The 19745-nt window shown below is 45.2% G+C and overlaps 1 protein-coding gene across 1 annotated transcript in view; it reads left to right on the forward strand.

Moving 5' to 3' along the window:
• Window positions 1–896: 896 nt before the first annotated feature.
• The window catches only part of LPAR3 (lysophosphatidic acid receptor 3), a gene marked incomplete at its 3' end in the record, with an annotated part of 48257 nt that continues 29408 nt past the window's right edge, over window positions 897–19745 (forward strand). Inside the window, exon 1 of the mRNA XM_082860553.1 lies at window positions 897–1647. Within this exon, the coding sequence (XP_082716679.1) occupies window positions 912–1647 (736 nt within the window). The 5' untranslated portion in view covers window positions 897–911. The remainder of the gene's footprint in view (window positions 1648–19745) is intronic.

The following is a 19745-nucleotide window of genomic DNA, read 5'->3' on the forward strand; positions in this document are numbered from 1 at the left end:
TTCTCACACTCTTGGACTCCAGATCCTAGTCTTACCCATGGAGGCCTGGTCTTCTACTACCATCAGTGTTGAAGAGAGCCCAGGGAAGGAAACTGACTTGAAGTGATTGAGGTGGAAAATCCAATATGCAAACTCACACTGATACAATTTGGATTAGGAGAATAAGACAGAAGTGAACAAAAAGGTAAGGAAGGAGGATTGAGGCCAGAGTCGCCAGCCCTGCACCACATGCTTAACAAGTGTTGTCATTGTAGTTTGAAACTAAAAGATGGCAAAAGGAGATCAGGATTGGAATCAGAAGTGGTAGAAAATTAATCTCTTGGGGAAGCCATTTGGTCATGTGAAGAGTAACTCAACACCTGTTATCTGGGCAAGAATGTGCCTGGCATTACCAACCTGCCCTTGATTAATGAACAGAAACTATAAGTAAGAAATGAGCTGGAAACCACCAGGAGAAGCCTTAACGTGCTATGCTATAATCGTTACCAGTGCTGGGGGGATTATTGCAAGGCTCAGAATATTTGACCTATTCCTGCCTCCATGACCATTCATTCATTCAGCCAACCAGCCAGCCAGCCATTCAGCAAATACCTGTCTTGAGGCAGCCAGGGCAGATGGGTCCTGGGGTTATCATGGTGAACAAAATAGACACAGACCCTCCCTCACTGCTCTTGCACCTAACCTGGGAAACAGACAACGATGACTGATATGAGATAAATGCTGTGATAGGTGGTCGGGGGCCAGGGTCCTGGAGCAAAGGACATTTACACTGAGATCTGAAGGATGAACAGGGGTTGACTAGAACGAGGGGCTTAGCAATGGCACTTGGTGATTTAGTGATTGACTTTTCTAAAGAGTGATATTTGTTTCTTCTTTAAATTTCTTTCTAGGATGTTCAGTTCTTCTCCACAATGAATGAGTGCTACTATGATAAGCAGATGGACTTTTTTTATAATAGGAGCAACACTGACACTGCCGATGAGTGGACAGGAACGAAGCTTGTAATTGTTTTGTGTGTTGGAACATTTTTCTGCCTGTTTATCTTTTTTTCTAATTCTCTGGTCATCGCAGCAGTAATCAAAAACAGGAAGTTTCATTTCCCCTTCTACTACCTGTTGGCTAACCTAGCCGCTGCAGATTTCTTTGCTGGAATTGCCTATGTATACCTGATGTTTAACACTGGCCCAGTTTCCAAAACTCTGACTGTCAACCGCTGGTTTCTCCGCCAGGGGCTTCTGGACACTAGCTTAACAGCCTCCCTGACAAATTTGTTGGTTATTGCCGTGGAGAGGCACATGTCAATCATGAGGATGCGAGTCCACAGCAACCTGACCAAAAAGAGAGTGACGCTGCTCATCTTGTTCGTCTGGGCCATCGCCATCTTTATGGGGGCTGTCCCCACACTGGGCTGGAATTGCCTCTGTGACATCTCTGCCTGCTCTTCCCTGGCCCCCATTTATAGCAGGAGTTACCTCATTTTCTGGAGTGTGTCCAACCTCATGGCCTTCTTCATTATGGTCGTGGTGTACCTGCGGATCTACATGTACGTAAAGAGGAAAACCAACGTCTTATCTCCGCACACAAGTGGGTCCATCAGCCACCGGAGGACACCCATGAAGCTAATGAAGACGGTGATGACTGTCTTAGGTAAGAGGAACCAAGTCAGCCATTATTCCCCTTCATTCAGCAAATATTTGTTGAGCACCTGCTGTAGACAAGGAACTTACTAGGTAGTAGGAATGCAGCAGTGAACATGAACAGACCTAAACCCTCACCTGTCTGGAGCTTATACTCTAATAGGGGAAGACAATATAAGTATTCTAATGGGGACAAGCAAAATAATTTTATAGTATATTTTATTATAAAATTTGTAAAATAAGATGTTGAGTGGTCTAATGGGGAAAAATAAAGCAGGGAAGAGAGATAAAGAGTGCACTAAGCTGGTATAGTTTGCAATTTTAAAAAGTGTTGTGAGGGACAGCTTCACCTAGAAGGTGACATTTTAGGCAAGTTGGGAAAGTGATGAGGGAGTGAACCATGTGGGTGTGGGGGGAAGGGTGTTCCAGGCAGGAGATTCAGTGAGCGTAGGAGGCTGAACAGCAAGGGGGCCAGTGTGGCTGGAGTGGAGTGGAGTGGAGGGAGGGTGGGAGGTGATGAGGTCAGAGAGTTGAGGTGGTATAGGTGGAGTGACTCAGATTCAGTCAGGCTGCACAGTTAATCACAAAGCCTTTGCTTTTCTGAGGGAGAGGAGGAGAAGCCATTGGAAGGTTTTGAACGAGGGAGTAACGTGATCTGACTTGACTTTTTTTTTTTAACATCTTTACTGGAGTATAATTGCTTTACAATGGTGTGTTAGTTTCTGCTTTATAACAAAGTGAATCAGCTATACGTATACATATATCCCCATATCTCTTCCCTCTTGCGTCTCCCTCCCTCCCACCCTCCTTATCCCACCCCTCTAGGTGGTCACAAAGCACCGAGCTGATCTTGTGCTATGTGGCTGCTTCCCATGACTTGAATTTTAATGGCATCTCTCTGGCTGCTGTTTTGAGGAAGTACTGTAGTGGGGCAAGGGTAAAAACAGAGAACTGCTTAAGAGGGTATTTCAGTACCCAAGAGAGATGGAAATGACTAGGACCAGAGGGCAGTCTAGACGTGATGCAACAAGGTTGCATTCTGAATTTTTTTTTTTTTTTTTTTTTTTATGCGGTACGCGAGCCCCGTTGCGGAGCACAGGCTCCGGATGCGCAGGCTCAGCGGCCATGGCTCACGGGCCCAGGAGCTCCGCGGCATGTGGGATCTTCCCGGACCGGGGCACCAACCCGCGTCCCCTGCATCGGCAGGCGGACTCTCAACCACTGCGCCACCAGGGAAGCCCCTGAAAATTTTTTACATGGTAGAGTCAATAGGATTTGCTGAGCAGTAAGGCATGAAGAAAGGCGGGAGGAGGAGGGGAGGGTGGAGCACGTCATTTGTGGAGATGCGGAAGACAGAAGAGGAGATTTGGAGGGAAGGTTGGGAGTCTGGCTTTGGACTAGCTAAGTTTAGGATTTTATTAGACAGTGAATTGAATTTCTCCTATTGAATTGATCCTATTGAATCAAGAGTTGAGGATTTAGGTCTGGGCTGGAGATCTCTATTTGAGAGTCGTTTGGGGAAAAAAATGGTATTTTAAACCACAAGACTGGATGAGCCCACCATGGAGGTGTGTGTGGATGGAAGAGAGAAGAGGACCGAAGAACAAGTCCTGGGGTACTCCAACGTAGGGAGGGTGGGAAGGCAGGAAGCAATGTCACGAGAGCCCAGGAAAAGGAGAAGCCTGAAAACCCAGGAGAATACGGTGGCCTGGAAGCTGTGAGAAGGAAAGGGTGTATCAGCAATGTTAATACTCCTGAGAGGTGGAGCCAGATGCAGTCTTAGCAGAGTGGTAGTTGTTTGGTGACCTTGAGAAGATCAAAACTAGTGTAGCCAAGAGCCTGATGAGAAGGAAATGAAGAAACGGAGGGAGGAGAGTCTTTAAGACAGAGTTTAAACAGCTCTGAGGGGTTTTGCTCTCCACTGTGAGCCCTGGACCAAGAAGACACTTTTGGGGCAAAGAATTTTCCCTTCATTTTGTTTTCTCTATGGCAGGTAGCCAGTTGTGCCCCAATTCCAGTCCCGGGTTACAGGTAGAATTTGTGATATGTGGGCAAACAAGAACTTCTGTGGCTTTACAGCCTTGTGTTCTACGTTAGAGAGGTCATTTTCTCACCACATGTGGTGACTGCAGCCATGGGGACCATTACTGAGAGAGAGCCAGGAGTATATTCCTTTTAATTCCCAATGTGAAGGAACTATAAAATGAATTCTTGGGAAACAATTCATAACGGAGGATGCAGGATATATATGGTGTGGTATGGGAGCCATCGTGATATCTGTAGGTCCTGAAACTGCTAATAAGATTTGGAGGTCAGCAGACACATAGTGTGATAGTTACAATAATTTCAAACTGAGGGTTTATTTTCATTAACAAATATTTATGTAGGGTTTAATATGTGTCAAACATTGTCCTAAGTGTTTTACAGATATTAACTTATTTAATTCCCATGGCAACCCTGTGAGATAGGTGCTACTGTCATCCCCCTACCAGATGAAGAAACTGAGTGGAGAGTTTAAGCAAGTATGCCCAAGGTCATTTGTTGTTAATGGTGGAAGCAAGACTGACCAGTTGGCCTTTGGAGTCCACATGTTTATTACCACACTCTGTAGCTAGTTTTGCTTTATTTGGACATGTTACTGGCCTCCTCTTTGTCCTGTCTTCTGCTTTGCCCGCCTCTTTCTCGTTTTAGTGTCTTGACAAGAACATAGACAACAGTAAGAAAAAGAGGAATCACATGAATCCATTTTCCCACTCTTGAGCTAGAGCTGTTGATGTTTTTGGTATTTATTGGTAGTGTCAGCAGCTCTGCTGCTTTCCCTGCTTAACTTGCAAGCATAATCATTCGCTTGGCTATGTTTCTTGAGAAACTACCTGCCTAATTAAAGAGAAAACCTTTTTTCCAGCATGTTCTGTATTATATACAGCACGAGATGGCAAAAAAACTTCTGTCATCCTAGGTAGGACTTTTTGTGAGATGGTCATCACGGTCACCAGCTTCAGGGTCATATGTAACTTTGTCTGGAATGTATGGAAGGGCTTAAAACAGCTGTGTGGTTTGGGCGGGTGTGGTGTTGGATAAGGGCAAAACCAGAAGAAACAGTGAAATTGCCGAGTAGGTTAAGAGAAGTCAGGGCATGAAGATGAAACAACATTGGGGAATTGGTTAACATCAGGAAGACAGTTTGGTGTGGAGGACCTGGGGAAGTTCCTCAGTGGTGAGACAGAGGGATCCGGTGGAAGACAAGAAGTTTGGGGACGGGGGAAATGAAACCGAAGAGCTAGGTGGTATGAGGTTTTTAGGCTTCCAGCTCCTGACTTCTTCAGATAACAGATTTGGGTTTTAGCCCCACCTCTGGGATTTTCTACAGGGGTGATCTGAAGCACATTAGCTCACCTTTTCTTGGTTAAATTTCCTCATCTGAGGTTGATTAGGTAAACTTTAAATTCTTTCCAAGTTATGAAATTCAGTAATCCTACCATGACAGTAAGTAGCCAAAGCCAACACAGAGTTTGTGGATTGACTGTGTATCAAAGCACAGAGTCCCCTTCCATGAGAGCATCTTTCATGGTGCTCCTTAGGAAGGAAGCCCCGTAGTTGCACTATCTGGTACATGTAAGAATTTGGTTGCCTAATACAGGTGTCTCTCATATGATAGTATATGCATTAGAAAAATCAACAGGACTGGCAGGACCTACCATCACTGTAGTCATTGGTTCTGAGTATATGGAAATTAATAGCTTAATACTTATTTCATTAATGATTACCTGATTTAAATATCTTCATGATAAAATGCTAAACCTTTCTATTTACTCCTTGATATATATTTTGTAGGAAAGGTTAATTTAAGATTAAAGATTCTTATATATGTAACTTCTTTTAAGTCTTAGAAAGTTAATCAATAAATGTATATCAACTGTCTGTTAAATAGCATCTAAGAGGCAAAGGGCTGCATGTATTCAGTGAGCTTAATCTCATTTCAGAGAATGAGAATGGATGGAAGAATGGATAATTAGGGGCTGTAGAGTTTGGGGAAGGCTTCTTAGGGAGCTTGGGGTGTGATCTGGAAGGATGGGTGGGATTTGTATTGGCAGGAGGGAAAGAATTCTATGTAGGAGAAACAGTATAATCAGAAGTGTGATGGCAGAGACATGTAAAGCTTGTGCAGTAACACAAGGAAGGCCCCGTGGACTCAGATGCATGTTGAGGTACAAGGGGAAATAACTCAGCTATGAGCCAGAAAAGTTTAGTTGGCCATGCTCTTTGGAAGGAGAGGGGTAGACCAGATGACCTTTGTGTTTCTTTCTGGCTTTAGGATTTTGGTTGAACACAAAAAGCATACAGAGCCGGATGGGTGGTAGTGATGATGGTGGGGTGGATTTTAAATCTGTGTGTGACTGGAAAGGCATCTAAGCATTGTGTTCCCATTTCAGCAGACCTGAGGCAGAATGCTGCTCACTTCTGGGTTATAATGTGTGATGGGCCTTTTACGTGAAAGAAGTTGCTTATTTTTTAATTTAATTAATTAATTTATTTATTGGCTGCATTGGGTCTTTGTTGCTGCGTGCAGGCTTTCTCCAGTTGCAGCAAGCTGGGGCCACTTTTCGCTGCGGTGAGCAGGCCTCCCATTGCGGTGGCCTCTCTCATTGCGGAGCACAGGCTCCAGGAGTGTGGGTACACGGGCTTAGCAGCTGTGGTTCACGGACTCCAGAGCTCAAGCTCAGCAGCTGTGGCGCACAGGCCCAGCTGCTCCGAGGCATGTGGGATCTTCCCGGACCAGGGCTCGAACCCATGTCCCCTGCATTGGCAGGCAGACTCCCAACCACTGCACCACCAGTTGCTCGTTGAATGTTCTCATCGAAAAGACATTGGAGACATGTGATCCTACTTTCCACAGGGCACCAAGGCCCTGCCTAAGAGAGACTCCTGTATTTTGAAATCTTGTCAGCCAGCTTAATCAGTCACAGCAACCCCAAACACACAAGATACCCCGTGTGGAAACCTCTTATTTATTGTCAAACAACATACGATGTGAACTGTGCACACATGGATGTTTTATTTTCCAGGAAATGGGCTGGGCTTTCTTTTATTCTGCAGTATCTTGAAATGCAAAAGAAAAGAAAGATTCAAAGGATTTGTGAACCATACTTTTGAAATCTTTCATAAACCTTCCTGTCTCTTAGGATGGTGATTTTCAAATTGCAAGTTGTGACCTACTAGCAAGTAGTGAACTCAATTAGGAGATTGTTACTGACACTTTTAAAAAATGACATAAAATAGAAAAGAAGAGAAACTATCAGAGTGCATTGCATATAGTAGGTATAAGTGTATTTCATAAAGTTAGTGTGTGTGTGAGACTGGATTATGGTGTGTGTGTATATATATCTTACTATGGGTTATAGTGAAGAGCATTTGAAAAGCCATGGTCTTAGGGTCCAGGTTACTTTTTTGGCCAATAAGGATAGAGCTTTTCAAAAATATGAGCAACATTACAGTTAAGGGACTTTGAAAAGGTTTGTCGTCATTGAAACAAAGAGCTGGAATTTTTTATTTCTCCCTTCTACTTTTCCACTCCGATCAATGCTGAATCCACCTTGCCTTCTCTCAGGGGAGAGGGGAGGGAGGCAAAGTGGTGGTAAGAGAATAAACAGCACCAGGAGTTCTCATGCTAGGAAATGGGTGAAAATTTAGTGCCATATAAGCCTTGCTAGAGTACTACTAACAATCATACTTGACATTTCTGCGACACTATGTCTTTTTCAGTGTTTTAATACATTATTCTCATTTGGTCTCATGGAAATTCTGTATGGTAAGTGGGGAAGATAGCATTCTCCTATTTTCTTCCTATTCCCCTAAATGCACCCTCTACTCAGCTATAAGTAATTATTTACAGTTTTTCACTTTGCATTGCTAGGCCTTTGCTTCAGCTGGAATACCTTTCCTCTTGTTTTGCCTGGGAAACTTGCATTCATCTTGTAAGATTCAACTCAAGGGCTTATCTTCTCTGAATCTTGCCTAGATGAATCTGATCCTACCTCCTTTGGGCCACTCTCTATCTTGTCCATACCTCAATCAGTATACTTCATTTGTTTACATGCCTTTATCTTGAACTAGGGTGTACATTCTTGGAAGTTGAGGGTGTACACTCTTTGAAGTTTACATGCCTTTATCTTGAACTAGGGTGTACGTTCTTTGAAGTTGAGGGCTGTACCTTATTTATCTACCTTTGCCTATCTAACATGTAGCATGCTGTCTGGAACACACTTGTTGAGGTTGTAACAGAAGGAATAAGTGAGGAAATCAAGGTTTAGAGGAGTGGCTTTTCAAAAGCTGGAAATAAAAGTAGAACCCAGGTGTGCAGCCTGACCTTTGGCAGGCTCTGGCTGTGACATGCCTGTGAGGTAAACAATGGCATGAGAGGAGTGAGTGGGTATCCCATTTCACAGGGTGGGAAACAGAGGTCTCTCTTGGGAAGAGGAAAACAAACGAACATTTGTTGATTACTTACTATGAGGAGGTCTGCATCTTACACTCTTTTAGGATTTTCTTTCATTTAACCCTCATAACAACTCTCTGCAGATCTGTTTAATAGATGAGGAAACTCGGATGGACTTAAGCGTCTTCCCCATAGACCCATACTGGAAAAAATAATAATAGTTAATATTCACTGTGTGCAATACATGGTTCTTGAGACACGTTTTATTGCATTTAATCTTCATGACAACCCTATGAGGGAGGTTCTGTTATTATTACCAGGAAACTGAGGCCCAGAGAGGTTCAGTGTCTTGCCCAAGATTAGTAGCAGAGCTGAGATTCAAATCCAAGCAGATTGGCTCCAGGAACCAATTTTTCAAGGTTAATTAGCAGCCTCTTGAAAGTGATAGGGCTAGAAGAACATCTACCCACGTAATGACGTTTATAACTTGTATCTCCCTTAATTTCTAGTTAAGTTTATTTCAGTAAAGGTACTTGATCTCTCGATGTTTACCTTGCTCTTGTTTTAAAGATTCTGCAGCTTGGTGACAGTTATGACAACATCTCCCAGGGAATGACAGCTCCACATTCTTCAAACTTTATGTTCATTAAAGTATATGGCAAGAGTAGGGGCTTTGGAATAGGGAGGGAACCAGATTTAAATCCTGGCTTTGCAGCTTCCAAGTTGCATAACCCTGAGCAATTCACCTGACCTCCCTGTGACTTAGTTTTCCCATCTGTAAAATGGGGATAATATCAGTACCCCTGGCATGGCACGTTTTTACGGAAACAATGAGACAATGCACATAAAATACCTAGTGTAGTGCTTGACACATAGAAAGTACTAAACAATTTACATAGTAAGTACTAAGAAGAGTTAGGTAATCTGAAGAGCCTTGCCCTGTATTCAAGCAGAGTGCGCTTGTTCCCCAGTAATGTCACAGGTACTGTGGAGAGGGGGACTAGGGACCTACTGTTGGCACCATTATAACGGCAGGTTTTGTATTGTGGACGAGTAGCCAGGAGGAAGCTAACTGGATGTGTTTGCAAAGGCTATCCGACAGCAGACAAATGGCACAAGTTCAGTTCCTGGAGACCCAGGCCAATCTGAAAACACGGTCACCGCAGATCTGAAAAGCTCTGTGCTTGCATTGCTAGTCCCTATAAACCATCTTCTACCACCACCCCCCACCCCACGGCCCCCAGTGCCGGTGAAATTCTGTTAATGATTCCTATCTCTGCCAAATGATCTTTGCATTAATAATTCATTTTGCTTTTGCAACATTTATGAATAAAACATGATAAGTGAGACCCTGACCATCAAGTGTTAGCTTAATAAGAATCCTGTAATATAGCACCAACATCTTGTGTGTGGATCTATAAAACATTCCTCATGAGAAACTGTCTCCATCTTGCTAATGAATCCTACCAGGATTCCTAGTTAACCAAGTACTATTACCACCTTTACTAGGATTGGGAAATTTGCCCTTTGTCTGAAAAGAATTGGGAACACTCGCACGCACGCACGCACACACACAGAAACCAGGAGTGAAGAGAAACTAACTATGGTCCCCAGGAATTCTGAAACGTTTGTTTTTAGCTTCTGTGACCTTGTAGTGGCTTCTACATCACAGAAGCCTGCTTTCAATGTTTGCTGCCTTGCATGCCTTTGTAATCAAATATCTGTTAAAAAAAAAAAAAAGTTAAAGCTTTGCTTTAAGAAACGCTGAGTGAAACGATCAGATTTTTGGCACTCAAGAGTTCGCTTGTTGCTGTGCAGTCATATCAGAATGACTAATTCTTTTCAGAGTCAAGCCACCCAGGCACCACTACTCAGTACGTTTTGTCCAGGGGTGTTTGTGCTTTTGTCTTGAAAACAGCTAATCAAAGGAGCACCTTCGTGGCACACGCTTTTCCTCTGGGCTTCATGTCCTTGCAGCAGGGGCCTTCGGGAGAGGGACCTTTGCTTCCAGGCAAGCTGGGAATGAATGAGGGCAAAAATGTAATTGCTCCCCAGGTCCTGCCCCCAACAACACAGTGTGACAGACCCCTCCATTCTGAGGGGGAACGTGGTGATTGAGAAAACCTCAACGTCTGATGTTAGAGGGAAGATAGCTTCAAATTTAAAAAAATCCATCACTGTATGCCTCTCCATCCCACCTTTTCAAATTGTCTGCACTTCTTGATATCTTTTCTTAACCCCACGTTTTTAGGAGTCTCTTCCTCCCCTTCTGCCTCTGCTGTATGTAGCCCTTTGTTATCTCGAGGCTGGCTTTTGGTTCTTTTATTTTTTTCCTGCTTTACTGTTTCAGATGCCTTCCTTTGCAGTCAGTTCAAAAGCCATTTTACCAGATCTTTGTTGTTGTCTCCAGTGTAATCACTGCTCTGCCTTCTCTGCTTCTGTTTCCTCCATATACCCCTTCAGTTCTGTTCATCTAAATCCATTCAGCTTCTTTTATTTCCCTATCACACGCCCTCCTTCAGAACTGTTTTTTTTTCTGGTTTTTCATCTTTTCAGAAACCTGAAACCTTCCTCTTCAGCCGGAACAATTATTGAATATTTCCTGAATACAAGGTACAGGAACACTTCTCAAGTTCTACCTCTTTGTTTGTTTTCCCCCAACTTTACTGAGGAATAATTGTCAAATATAATTGTATATTTTTAAAGTACACAACATGATGATTTGATGGACATACACATTGAGGAACCAAGATCAAGATAATTAACACATTTCATCTGTCACATAGTTAACTCTGTTCCTTTTTTGTGGTGAGAATGCTTAAGAGACACTCTCAGAAACTTTCAAGTATACAGTACTGTATTATTAACTACAGTCATCATGCTATACATTAGATCCTCAGAACTTACACTTCTTCTAACTGAAAATTTGTACCTTTGACCTACATCTCTCATTCCTCCTCCCCCTGCCTCTGGTACCCACCATTCTGTTTCATTTCTGCGAACTCAGCCTTTTGTTTTTTTTTTTTTTAAAGATTCCACATATATGTGGTGTGTACAGCATTTGTCTTTCTCTGTCGGACTTATTTCACTTAACAGAGAAGTTTCATTACCCAACTACATCCAACTCTCCTGCACCCAGCCTCCTGGAAGGGTTAGAGTTCCAGAACTCAGTCAGGCCCTCTCTCAGGGCCTTGACTTCTGCCAAAGGAGAATGTAGTTGTTACCTGTCACATCACTTGACTAACTTAACACCTGGAACAGCATGGTATATGTTGATCCCTGGTAGAATTTTTACCAAATCCGTGTTAACATTGTTTGTACTTTTAAAATTTCCACTGGAGACTGCATTCATTGTGTAGCTAAAGCAAACATTTTGGGGAGGAATTAGGAGTAAAGGGTGTTTGCTGGAATCAGAGCCTGTCACAGACCTAGGGGTCAACATGAAAGCTGGGATAAAGGGTGGGCAAACCAGGCAGTATTGGCAGGGGTACACCAGGTGGGCAGCCCTTCCCCCTGCTGTAGTCCAGGTACTTACTCTTTCTCCCTCCTCACCAGACTGGTATCATAGCTCTGCAGAGTGTGAGAAGGAAAGATCCCATTACCTAGAAAATCAATATCTGTTGAGAGATTTACCCAAGTTCATCTTGTAAATCATTGCTAGTGTTGGGGCCAGAGCTCCGGATTTCCTAGTTTCTGCTGCTTCTTGTGGGTCTCTCTTCTTGCTTTGGTGAAAGACACCTGTGCTTGGGTGCCTGAGTGGCAGTGATAAACAATAAGTTGTTTATTTCCATCAAGTCAGAGAGTTTACAGTGGGCCTATTTTATCCTTTACATTTTCTTAACAAGAAGAGATTTCTGCATTTATTGAGTACCTACTTGATTTTAGGCAGTATACTAACTATAAGACATGGCCTCTGTCCTGAAGGCTACGAATCTGTGCTGCTCTGAAGTTTTATGGTTGTCAGGAGATAGCCATGGTTTGAGTCAATGGTTGGGTTACGTATGAGATAAATTACACAACGGCAGATCTGCTCTGTGTGGCTTTTTGGGCAAATGACTTATAGGGAAACCTATTTATAGGCTTATCTGAGGAATGAAGAAGCTTACCAAAAAAAAGATAAAAAGAAATATAGAAAAAAAGAAATATAGATAAAAAGAAACAAAGAAATGTATACAAGAGCCAAGTGAAAGGTCCAGGCAAATAGTGCTGTGGGTTTGGATGGTCTTTGGAGGCCTGCTTGAAGAGAGGGGATATGAGTGGATCTCAGTGTGACAAGTGGAGAGGAGAGGGTAAGGCCTTACCGATAGGGGGAAAGATAGGGTAGGAGACAGGCATACATACATCTAGGGAGACCATGCCAGGGCCGGGACAGGGAGGAGGGGTGGGGACAGGGCGGAGGCAGGTTTCTGGAATAAGGGCTTTGCATGGTTTGAGAAGTGACTGGACCAGAGATTGGAAGGCCTTGAATCCTGAGATTGTGTGGACTTTATTGTCAAGTGTCTACAGAGACTGAGTAGAACACCTTGGTGTGTGGATTGGGCCTAGGGTAGGAATAAGGCACTAGGGAGGGGTGGCACCTGTGGCTAACGGGACAGTTCAACTTTTGTTAAAAGCCCTGCAGGCGAAGTTAAATAGGTCTGTGGCCAGTCATAAGCCCATAGCTAAGTTGCCTCATCTGGCAGCGGACAGCCCCTGTAGGATCTTGGGGTATTGGTGGGTTGAGAAGAAGGTGGGAGTTGCGAGGTGGGCTGGAGAGGGAGAGATCACTTAGGGAACTGCTGGGATTGGCCCAGGGCTCTGTGGGCGGTAGGTAGCTCAGATGCCCGAGAGAGACAGAGCTGGCTCGTCATTGTAGGTGCTTCAGGAAAGCACATCTGTCACCAGCAGGCCCAGTCTACATGGGGAGGGAGGAGCAGCCAGGGAGGACCAACGGGGACTGCAGGGGAGCAGAAGGGGAGCAGTCCAGTGGAGCATGAGCTTGTGGAAATCTGGTAGGAGACAAAGGTGGAATAAGCAGGTGGCCAAGGTCAGAGAGATCTGGAAGCAGGAATCCATCATGGGAACTGAACTAGGATTCAGGGCCAGGGGACTGGCAAAAACAAGATTGGACCTAATCAAGCTTTTCCCACTTTCCTTAAGGCTTTTCAGCTTTGCCCTTCCCCCCCTCCCAGCTGACCTCTCCTTCCTTGCTTCCTTCTAACCAAGAAGATAGAAGTTACCTGGCATGAATTCCCCTAATTTCCCTCCCTTCACCGGCTTAGCCAACCTACAAAGGCCCCCCCTGTAACCTTCTAGCTTTTCTGTGAGAATCATTTCCCACCTCCCCAGGGGCCTCATCCTTATTCTTGCTTTCCTGTGCTCTATTTTTGGTCATTAAAAAGTATAACCCTTGATCTTACCTCCCTTTTCTAACTACTGCTCTGTGTCCTTCCATTTATTATCCTGTTTTCTTAATACCTTAAACCATGATAAGCTAGCTCTGACCCTGCCACTCTACTAAGACCATGCTGATGAAGCCATTCTGTTGCTTAACATTGAGTCTGTCTGGATTCCTTCGTCCCTGTTTTCCCTGCCCCAGGCCTTCCTCCATACCACCAGCTGAGGGATCTTCCTAAAAAGCACAATTAACTCTGATCTTTTCTCTCTCCTCCTACATTAAAACTCAAATGCCTTAGCTGGAATTGCAAGGCCCCTTTCACAGCTCTGTTCCCAGTCTTCTTTTCCAAATGCCTCTTCACCGCCCCCACCCCGCCCCCAACCCCACCCCGCCCCAGCCCATGCTTCCGTTGTGTCAGACTTCTCACCACCACTCTGGAGGAATGCAGGTACGGCTTGATACTCCTTGTGGTTTTTCTTAGCAGGGCAAACTCCTATCCATCTTTCAGGATCCTTCTCTGTGATATGGTCTGACTCTCTCAGGCAGAGTTAATTATGCAGTGCTTCTATAGCACACTATTTATATGCATAAAAGTATTTAGCTCACTTTATTATAATTTATTTACTAAATGCCCTTACCTCTTACTAGACTGGGAGCTTATCAAAGTCAGGACTGTGTCTACCTTCATTCTGCAGTGCCTGGCACACAGTAGGTACTCAACAAATGTTTATATAATGAACTAACAAACATATTTACTGGATGGGTTACTGGGAGGCAGCTGTCCCAGCCTCCATCCTTGTCCTTGTCATAACCACAGGGATGGTCCTACTGCCACTCAGGATCCTTCTTACTAACCCTAGGGTATCTTAACATGATTTCTTCCTGGAATGCAGGCCCCCTATGTCCTGCTTCTCACCAGTGGTCTTGCTTTGAGCTGGGGGAAATTTGAAGAGGGTAGCAAGTAAAGCTGGGATGGGAATTGACTTGTGTGAGGAGTGACCCTAGGCATCAAAGGAGATTTCTTTGGGAGGCATGGGACTAGAGGTTGAGGGAGCTCCAGAAAATACCTGGAGTTTATGTTACTTGGGAAGCAATTACGTCAGGGCTGCTGACAGGTCCAGCTACATAATTTGTGGACCTCTTGTAAAGAAGGCAGGAAAGGGGAGGATTGAGAGTGGATTGAGAGTTTAGGGTTAGCAGATGCAACCTATTATATATAGACTGGATAAACAGCAAGGTCCTACTGTATAGCACAGGGAACTATATTCAGTATCCTGTGATAAGCCATCATGGAAAAGAATATAAAAAAGAATGTATATATATGTATAACTGAATCACTTTGCTGTACAGCAGAAATTAACACAACATTGTAAATCAACTATACTTCAAAAAAAATTTTTTTTTAAATTATAACAAAAAGGCAGGGGAAAGAATTGCTACTTTCCTTCCTCCTGCACATCTCCTCTACTCACACTCATGCTCATTGTCCTGTAAAACTTTACTTACAAAAATATAAGTTCAAAGGTACACTTAGGATTTCAAGGCGGCCACAGCAGAGCTTTAAGCCAGGCTCAGGGCCCTTGTGAGTGACTTGTGACTGCACAGGCTTCATGCCCACGAGGCTGGCCCTGGCTGCTGAGTTTGACCCCTTGACCTTAACTAGCCCAGGACCCAGCACTTTGAACGACTTAGGTCTCGTTGAATTTGCTCCTTCAGTTTTATGAGGACCAGCCATGTGTGTCGTTTCGTGATGTCTCCTCGATTGCGAGAGAGGTGTTTTCTTAGAGGCTTCCTTGTCTTCACTAGGGCCTGTGCCTGTTTCCAGGGTCCTGTTTCAAGGGTGAGGCTCCTTATCACCAGGCTTGAGTACTGACGGGAGGTAGAGTGGGGCTGCGTGACTGACACAGGCCCAGCCAGGGCTCCCGCTTAGAGCTTATATGTTACTGGGCTTTCAGATCTGGACTCATCCATGAGTCAGGGAACGGTCTGTTCCTGCTCTGTATCTGCTCTGAGTCGCCTTTCTGGGTCCAGGGCAAGGCTTATGAGATAAGTGCTGTATTCAGAGCACTCCACCTCATGACTGGGTCACCTCAAGAACCCTGCAAATGGACCTTGTGCGAAAGGTCAGGACTTGTCACTCGAACAATTCCTCCTTTGAGAGGTCTGTGTTTTCCTCCCCAGGACACGTTTCAAGCTCCTCGATCCTGGGGCTCCTTATTGCTAGGTCTGATGTTCTGTGGAAGGCTCTGGGTTCCAAAGGAGTTGTACTGAGTTCATTCCTGAGGGTCCAGATGCTGGAAAACATGTAGCCAAGTTCCTAGGATCTGCATGGCCGCTTAGGTATCTCGCTGTTTCTCCAGAGACACATGGCAAGCCTTTTTGTTTAGGCTTACAAACGCATTTATTTTCTCACAGTTTGGAGGCTGGAAGTCTGAGATCAAGCAGGGCTGGTTTTTACTGAGACCTGTCTCCTTGGCTTGTAGGTGGATGTCTCCTTGCTGTGTCCTCACATGGCCTTTTCTCTAACCATGGCATGGCAGACTTTTGAAAGCCATCTCCGAGTGGAGTTCAGTGCTGTCACCGAGACTAGGGAACATAAGGATGTTGAAGTGGCACAGCAGAGCTGAGTGGTTCTGGGCGCTCCATTGACTCTCTGTGCAGCTTGGAAGCTGAAAGTGTGTCTCTTCAGTAGCATGGAATGGACCCTCAGAAGGACATTGACGTGGTCCTACAAGAGGTTAATGCTAATTTATGGGGTAATAACTGGACTCTCCTCACTTGGAGGGGAAATCTTGTTCCTCTGCTTTAAGGCAACCTGCAGTTCAGAGGCGGCAGCATTGGCATGAGCCTGAAGAATCTTTAGGATTCCTGGTTCTTCTTTGTTGGCCTCTGTATAACAAGGGGCCATGTAGACCCTCCTGACTCAGGGAGTCTCGCCGAATGCAGTCCCCAGGGACAATGCCAAGAGCCAACCCCTGAATTCTGGATTTCTGTCATTTGGGAGAAATATTGGCCAGGCTGGGGGCCCTGCAGGGACAGTCTGGAAGTTCTTAAGTTGAGGGCTTTCTTGGATTCCCTCAATCTCAGGAATGACGTAACATAGGAGACTTCACTGTTAGGTGGGAGAGTTAGGCCTAAACCTCCCCAGATGGAAAAGTGATGCTTGGGCTCAGCCTGGGGGTGGTCTCAGTGATTATAGAGTGGAGGAGCCGTGGCCTTCAGGGTCTGGCAAAGAAGGATGGGGATCTCTAAACCGAGGAGTTCCCTGGGATCTGGCTCTGCAGCTCCTCCGAAGCCCCCAGGGTTAGGCTCTGGGAAGCTGGGATTTCAGAGCAGCCTCAAGAAGCTTCAGGGTCTCAGGAGAGAGTGGCCTCCTTGGATCGTTTAGAGGCACTGGCCATTCGGAGAACACAGCCAAGCCAGAGCTCATCAGCCAGAGGCAGCCCTGGACAATGGAAAAGAGAGTAGGCTAGGGTCCGAGGGGTCTGTAGGAGAGGCCTCATTCTCTTAAGGTCCCTTGAAGACGTTTTGGAGCACAGTAATGCCTGTCCCACATTTGTAGGTCAAGGGCATAGGCTGAGACCACCCTTCCTATGCTGAGCAAGGAAGGCTGGGTGCAAACCTCGCTGGATTCATGTCTCCATGGGAGATAAAGTTCTCTAGCAGCTGTGGGCTCCTCTGGAGTTTCCTAGGGAGCTCTCTGGGCATTCCCTTGGCATGGGAAGTGGATGCCTGGAGACCTGAGAGGGCAGATGGTCCCCTGTGGTCCGGTGGCCACCTAGGTGGAGCTTTTCCCACACTTCCAGACCAGGATAGGGTCACAGAGTGATGGCAGGAGCCCCGTGTAGGGTTGAGGAAGTAGTGCAGGTGGGGGCTGGCCACGTTCAGGTGGAGACCACTGTTCCCTTCAAGCTGCCACTGTCCGAGCTCTGTAGCAGGTGCAGGCTGGGGCAGCTGGCAGGCGGGGGCTGGGCTGTAGGGGTCATAGTGGAGGGAGGGAGCTGACTCTGGGCCTGTGCCTGCTGTTAAAGGAGGTACTGAGGGAGTGCCACAGAGTAAAGTGTAAAGTGGCAGGTCCTTAATGGCAGCACGGGCCCGAGACTAGTGCCCAGGAGCCACCAAGGAAGGGTTTGGGATCCAGCCAGGAGAGCTGGTGACAACAGATGCCACTTCCTGCAGCAGCCAGGTACAGGCAGCCCTCTTGGGAGCAGCAGCTGGAAGTCAGGGTCAGGGAAACCTGGCTGTGGATAACGGGAACCTGATCATCGACCCAGACCCGGCTGGGATCACCATGGGTGGATGGATGCATGATGGGCGGGGGGCCGGAAGGTCCCTGACAGGAGTTGGGGAGAGGCCCAGCCTCAGCAGACCTTGAGTGTCAGGTCACCATGGACACCTAATTAGTGATATTAGGGATATTAGGGATATAAGGCAGACACCACGGTTAAGGCTGAACTGAGGCTTGGGGCTCTTCAGATTCCTCCTGATCACAGATAGGCTCTAACTGGTTCCAAGTGCTTGGTTTGGAGGGTTGAGGAAAGAGGGCCTAGACAATTCATTTCAGAATGTGGTGGTACTTTGCATCGAGAGCCCCCGGGCAACATTTTCCACATACGCGGAGCTCTCTCTCCCCTCCTACACACACACATCAGTTTCTACTTCAGTGGTCTGCTGCCACAGCCCTGACATGCATGTTTTGAAAAAACTACCAGGGTGTTCTGAATGCCCTCATCCCATGCATAAACACTTCAGAGGCAAGAGTTCCTGTGATGGCAGTGAGAAAAGAAAAGGAAAGATGGAATTAAAAGGCATTAAAATGATAGATGCCTCAGAAGGTGGAGACATATCGACATGAGGGGAGCAGCAAAAGGATGATTTCAGCTTCAGAATTTTACATTTGGATGACTGAAAGAACAAAGAAAATGCTGGTTTAGAGATGGGAGAAGTTCAGTGAAATAGAGAGACCCAAACCCAAACCTCTGATAGAAAATATCATTTCTTTAAAAACCTTTAGAAAATACGTGCTCCCCCAAGCCCAATCTCTAGGAGAATGACCTGCAGGGTAGACCCTCACAACTTCCAGGTACCACATCAAAGCTGCATCATTTGCTCTGATAGGACCCATCTATTTAATACATTTCTTCCCTTCTGCCTCTATATCATGGAGACTTAACACATTTTTTGTCCTTGTCTCGTTCTTTTCTCTATAGGAATAAACTATTTTGTTAGGTTGAAATTAGCCAGCGTGAATTTGTGTCAGATCTCATTTGCCCTGACACAAATAACCCCTTTGTGGGTAATGAAAACAATTTAATGGTGTGGTCTAAAGGAGAAGACAGTATTACTCAAGCGATTAACACCAGGGGACTTCTCGCTGACCTCTCACGATGACCTGCAAACTGTGCTTCCAGTATTATTGCACTCTTGAGGAAGCATGGAGTGAAAGCTTGCCCCCAAATATTTTAGAGAGTGCTTTATGTGGAAAAAGTCATAAAATACAGACAGAGAAAGATAAGTAGCTATAAGTGAGAGGGGAGGAGGGACTTCGGGAATTAACCTGATGACAAGGTCAACTCGTTTGGAGCAGCACGTCTTCAACACCAGTATGTCTGAATTGGGCACAGGACCCCGTTGCTATAACATCTTGAAGACAAAAACTGCACGGGGTTCTGCAGTATTGCGTTTTGCGATTCTCTAATAGGACTGCAACTTTCAAGGAAGTGCAGATTAGGCCTAGCATCTCTAGCCTTAATTATTTTTTTTTCTTTTAATATTTCTTTATTTTATTTCTTTATTTTCTTTACTTTTTTGGCTGCATCGGGTCTTAGTTGTGGCACATGGGATCTTTCATTGCGGCGCGGGTTTCACTGTTCTCCATTGTGGCATGTGGGCTTCTCTCTAGTTGTGGCGTGAGGGCTTAGTTGCTCCGCCGCATGTGGGATCTTAGTTCCACCACCAGGTATCGAACCCGCATCCTCTGCATTGGAAGGAGGATTCTTTACCACTGGACCATGAGGGAAGTCCCTAGCCTTAATTCTGAGTGTCGGGTGAACGCCTTTGAGGCAGGGAGTGGTGCCTCTGTTTGTTCATCTTTATATTGTACTGTGAACTGCACACAGTTGGGCTCAAGAAATATTTGTTGACTTGAATTATCCAAGCAAAGAAATCTTTAAGAAGACAGTCTTTTCCTGCCTTGAGACATGGATGATACTCCCAAGGAATAGAGGAATAATAATTATTATTTAAAACTAATGTCTAGGAGCAGTGTAATTGGTAGTTGTTTACTGTTTAGTTA

The sequence above is a fragment of the Leucopleurus acutus genome (genome assembly GCF_964270905.1).
Source record: "Leucopleurus acutus genome assembly, chromosome: 2".
Classification (NCBI taxonomy): Eukaryota; Metazoa; Chordata; class Mammalia; order Artiodactyla; family Delphinidae; genus Leucopleurus; species Leucopleurus acutus.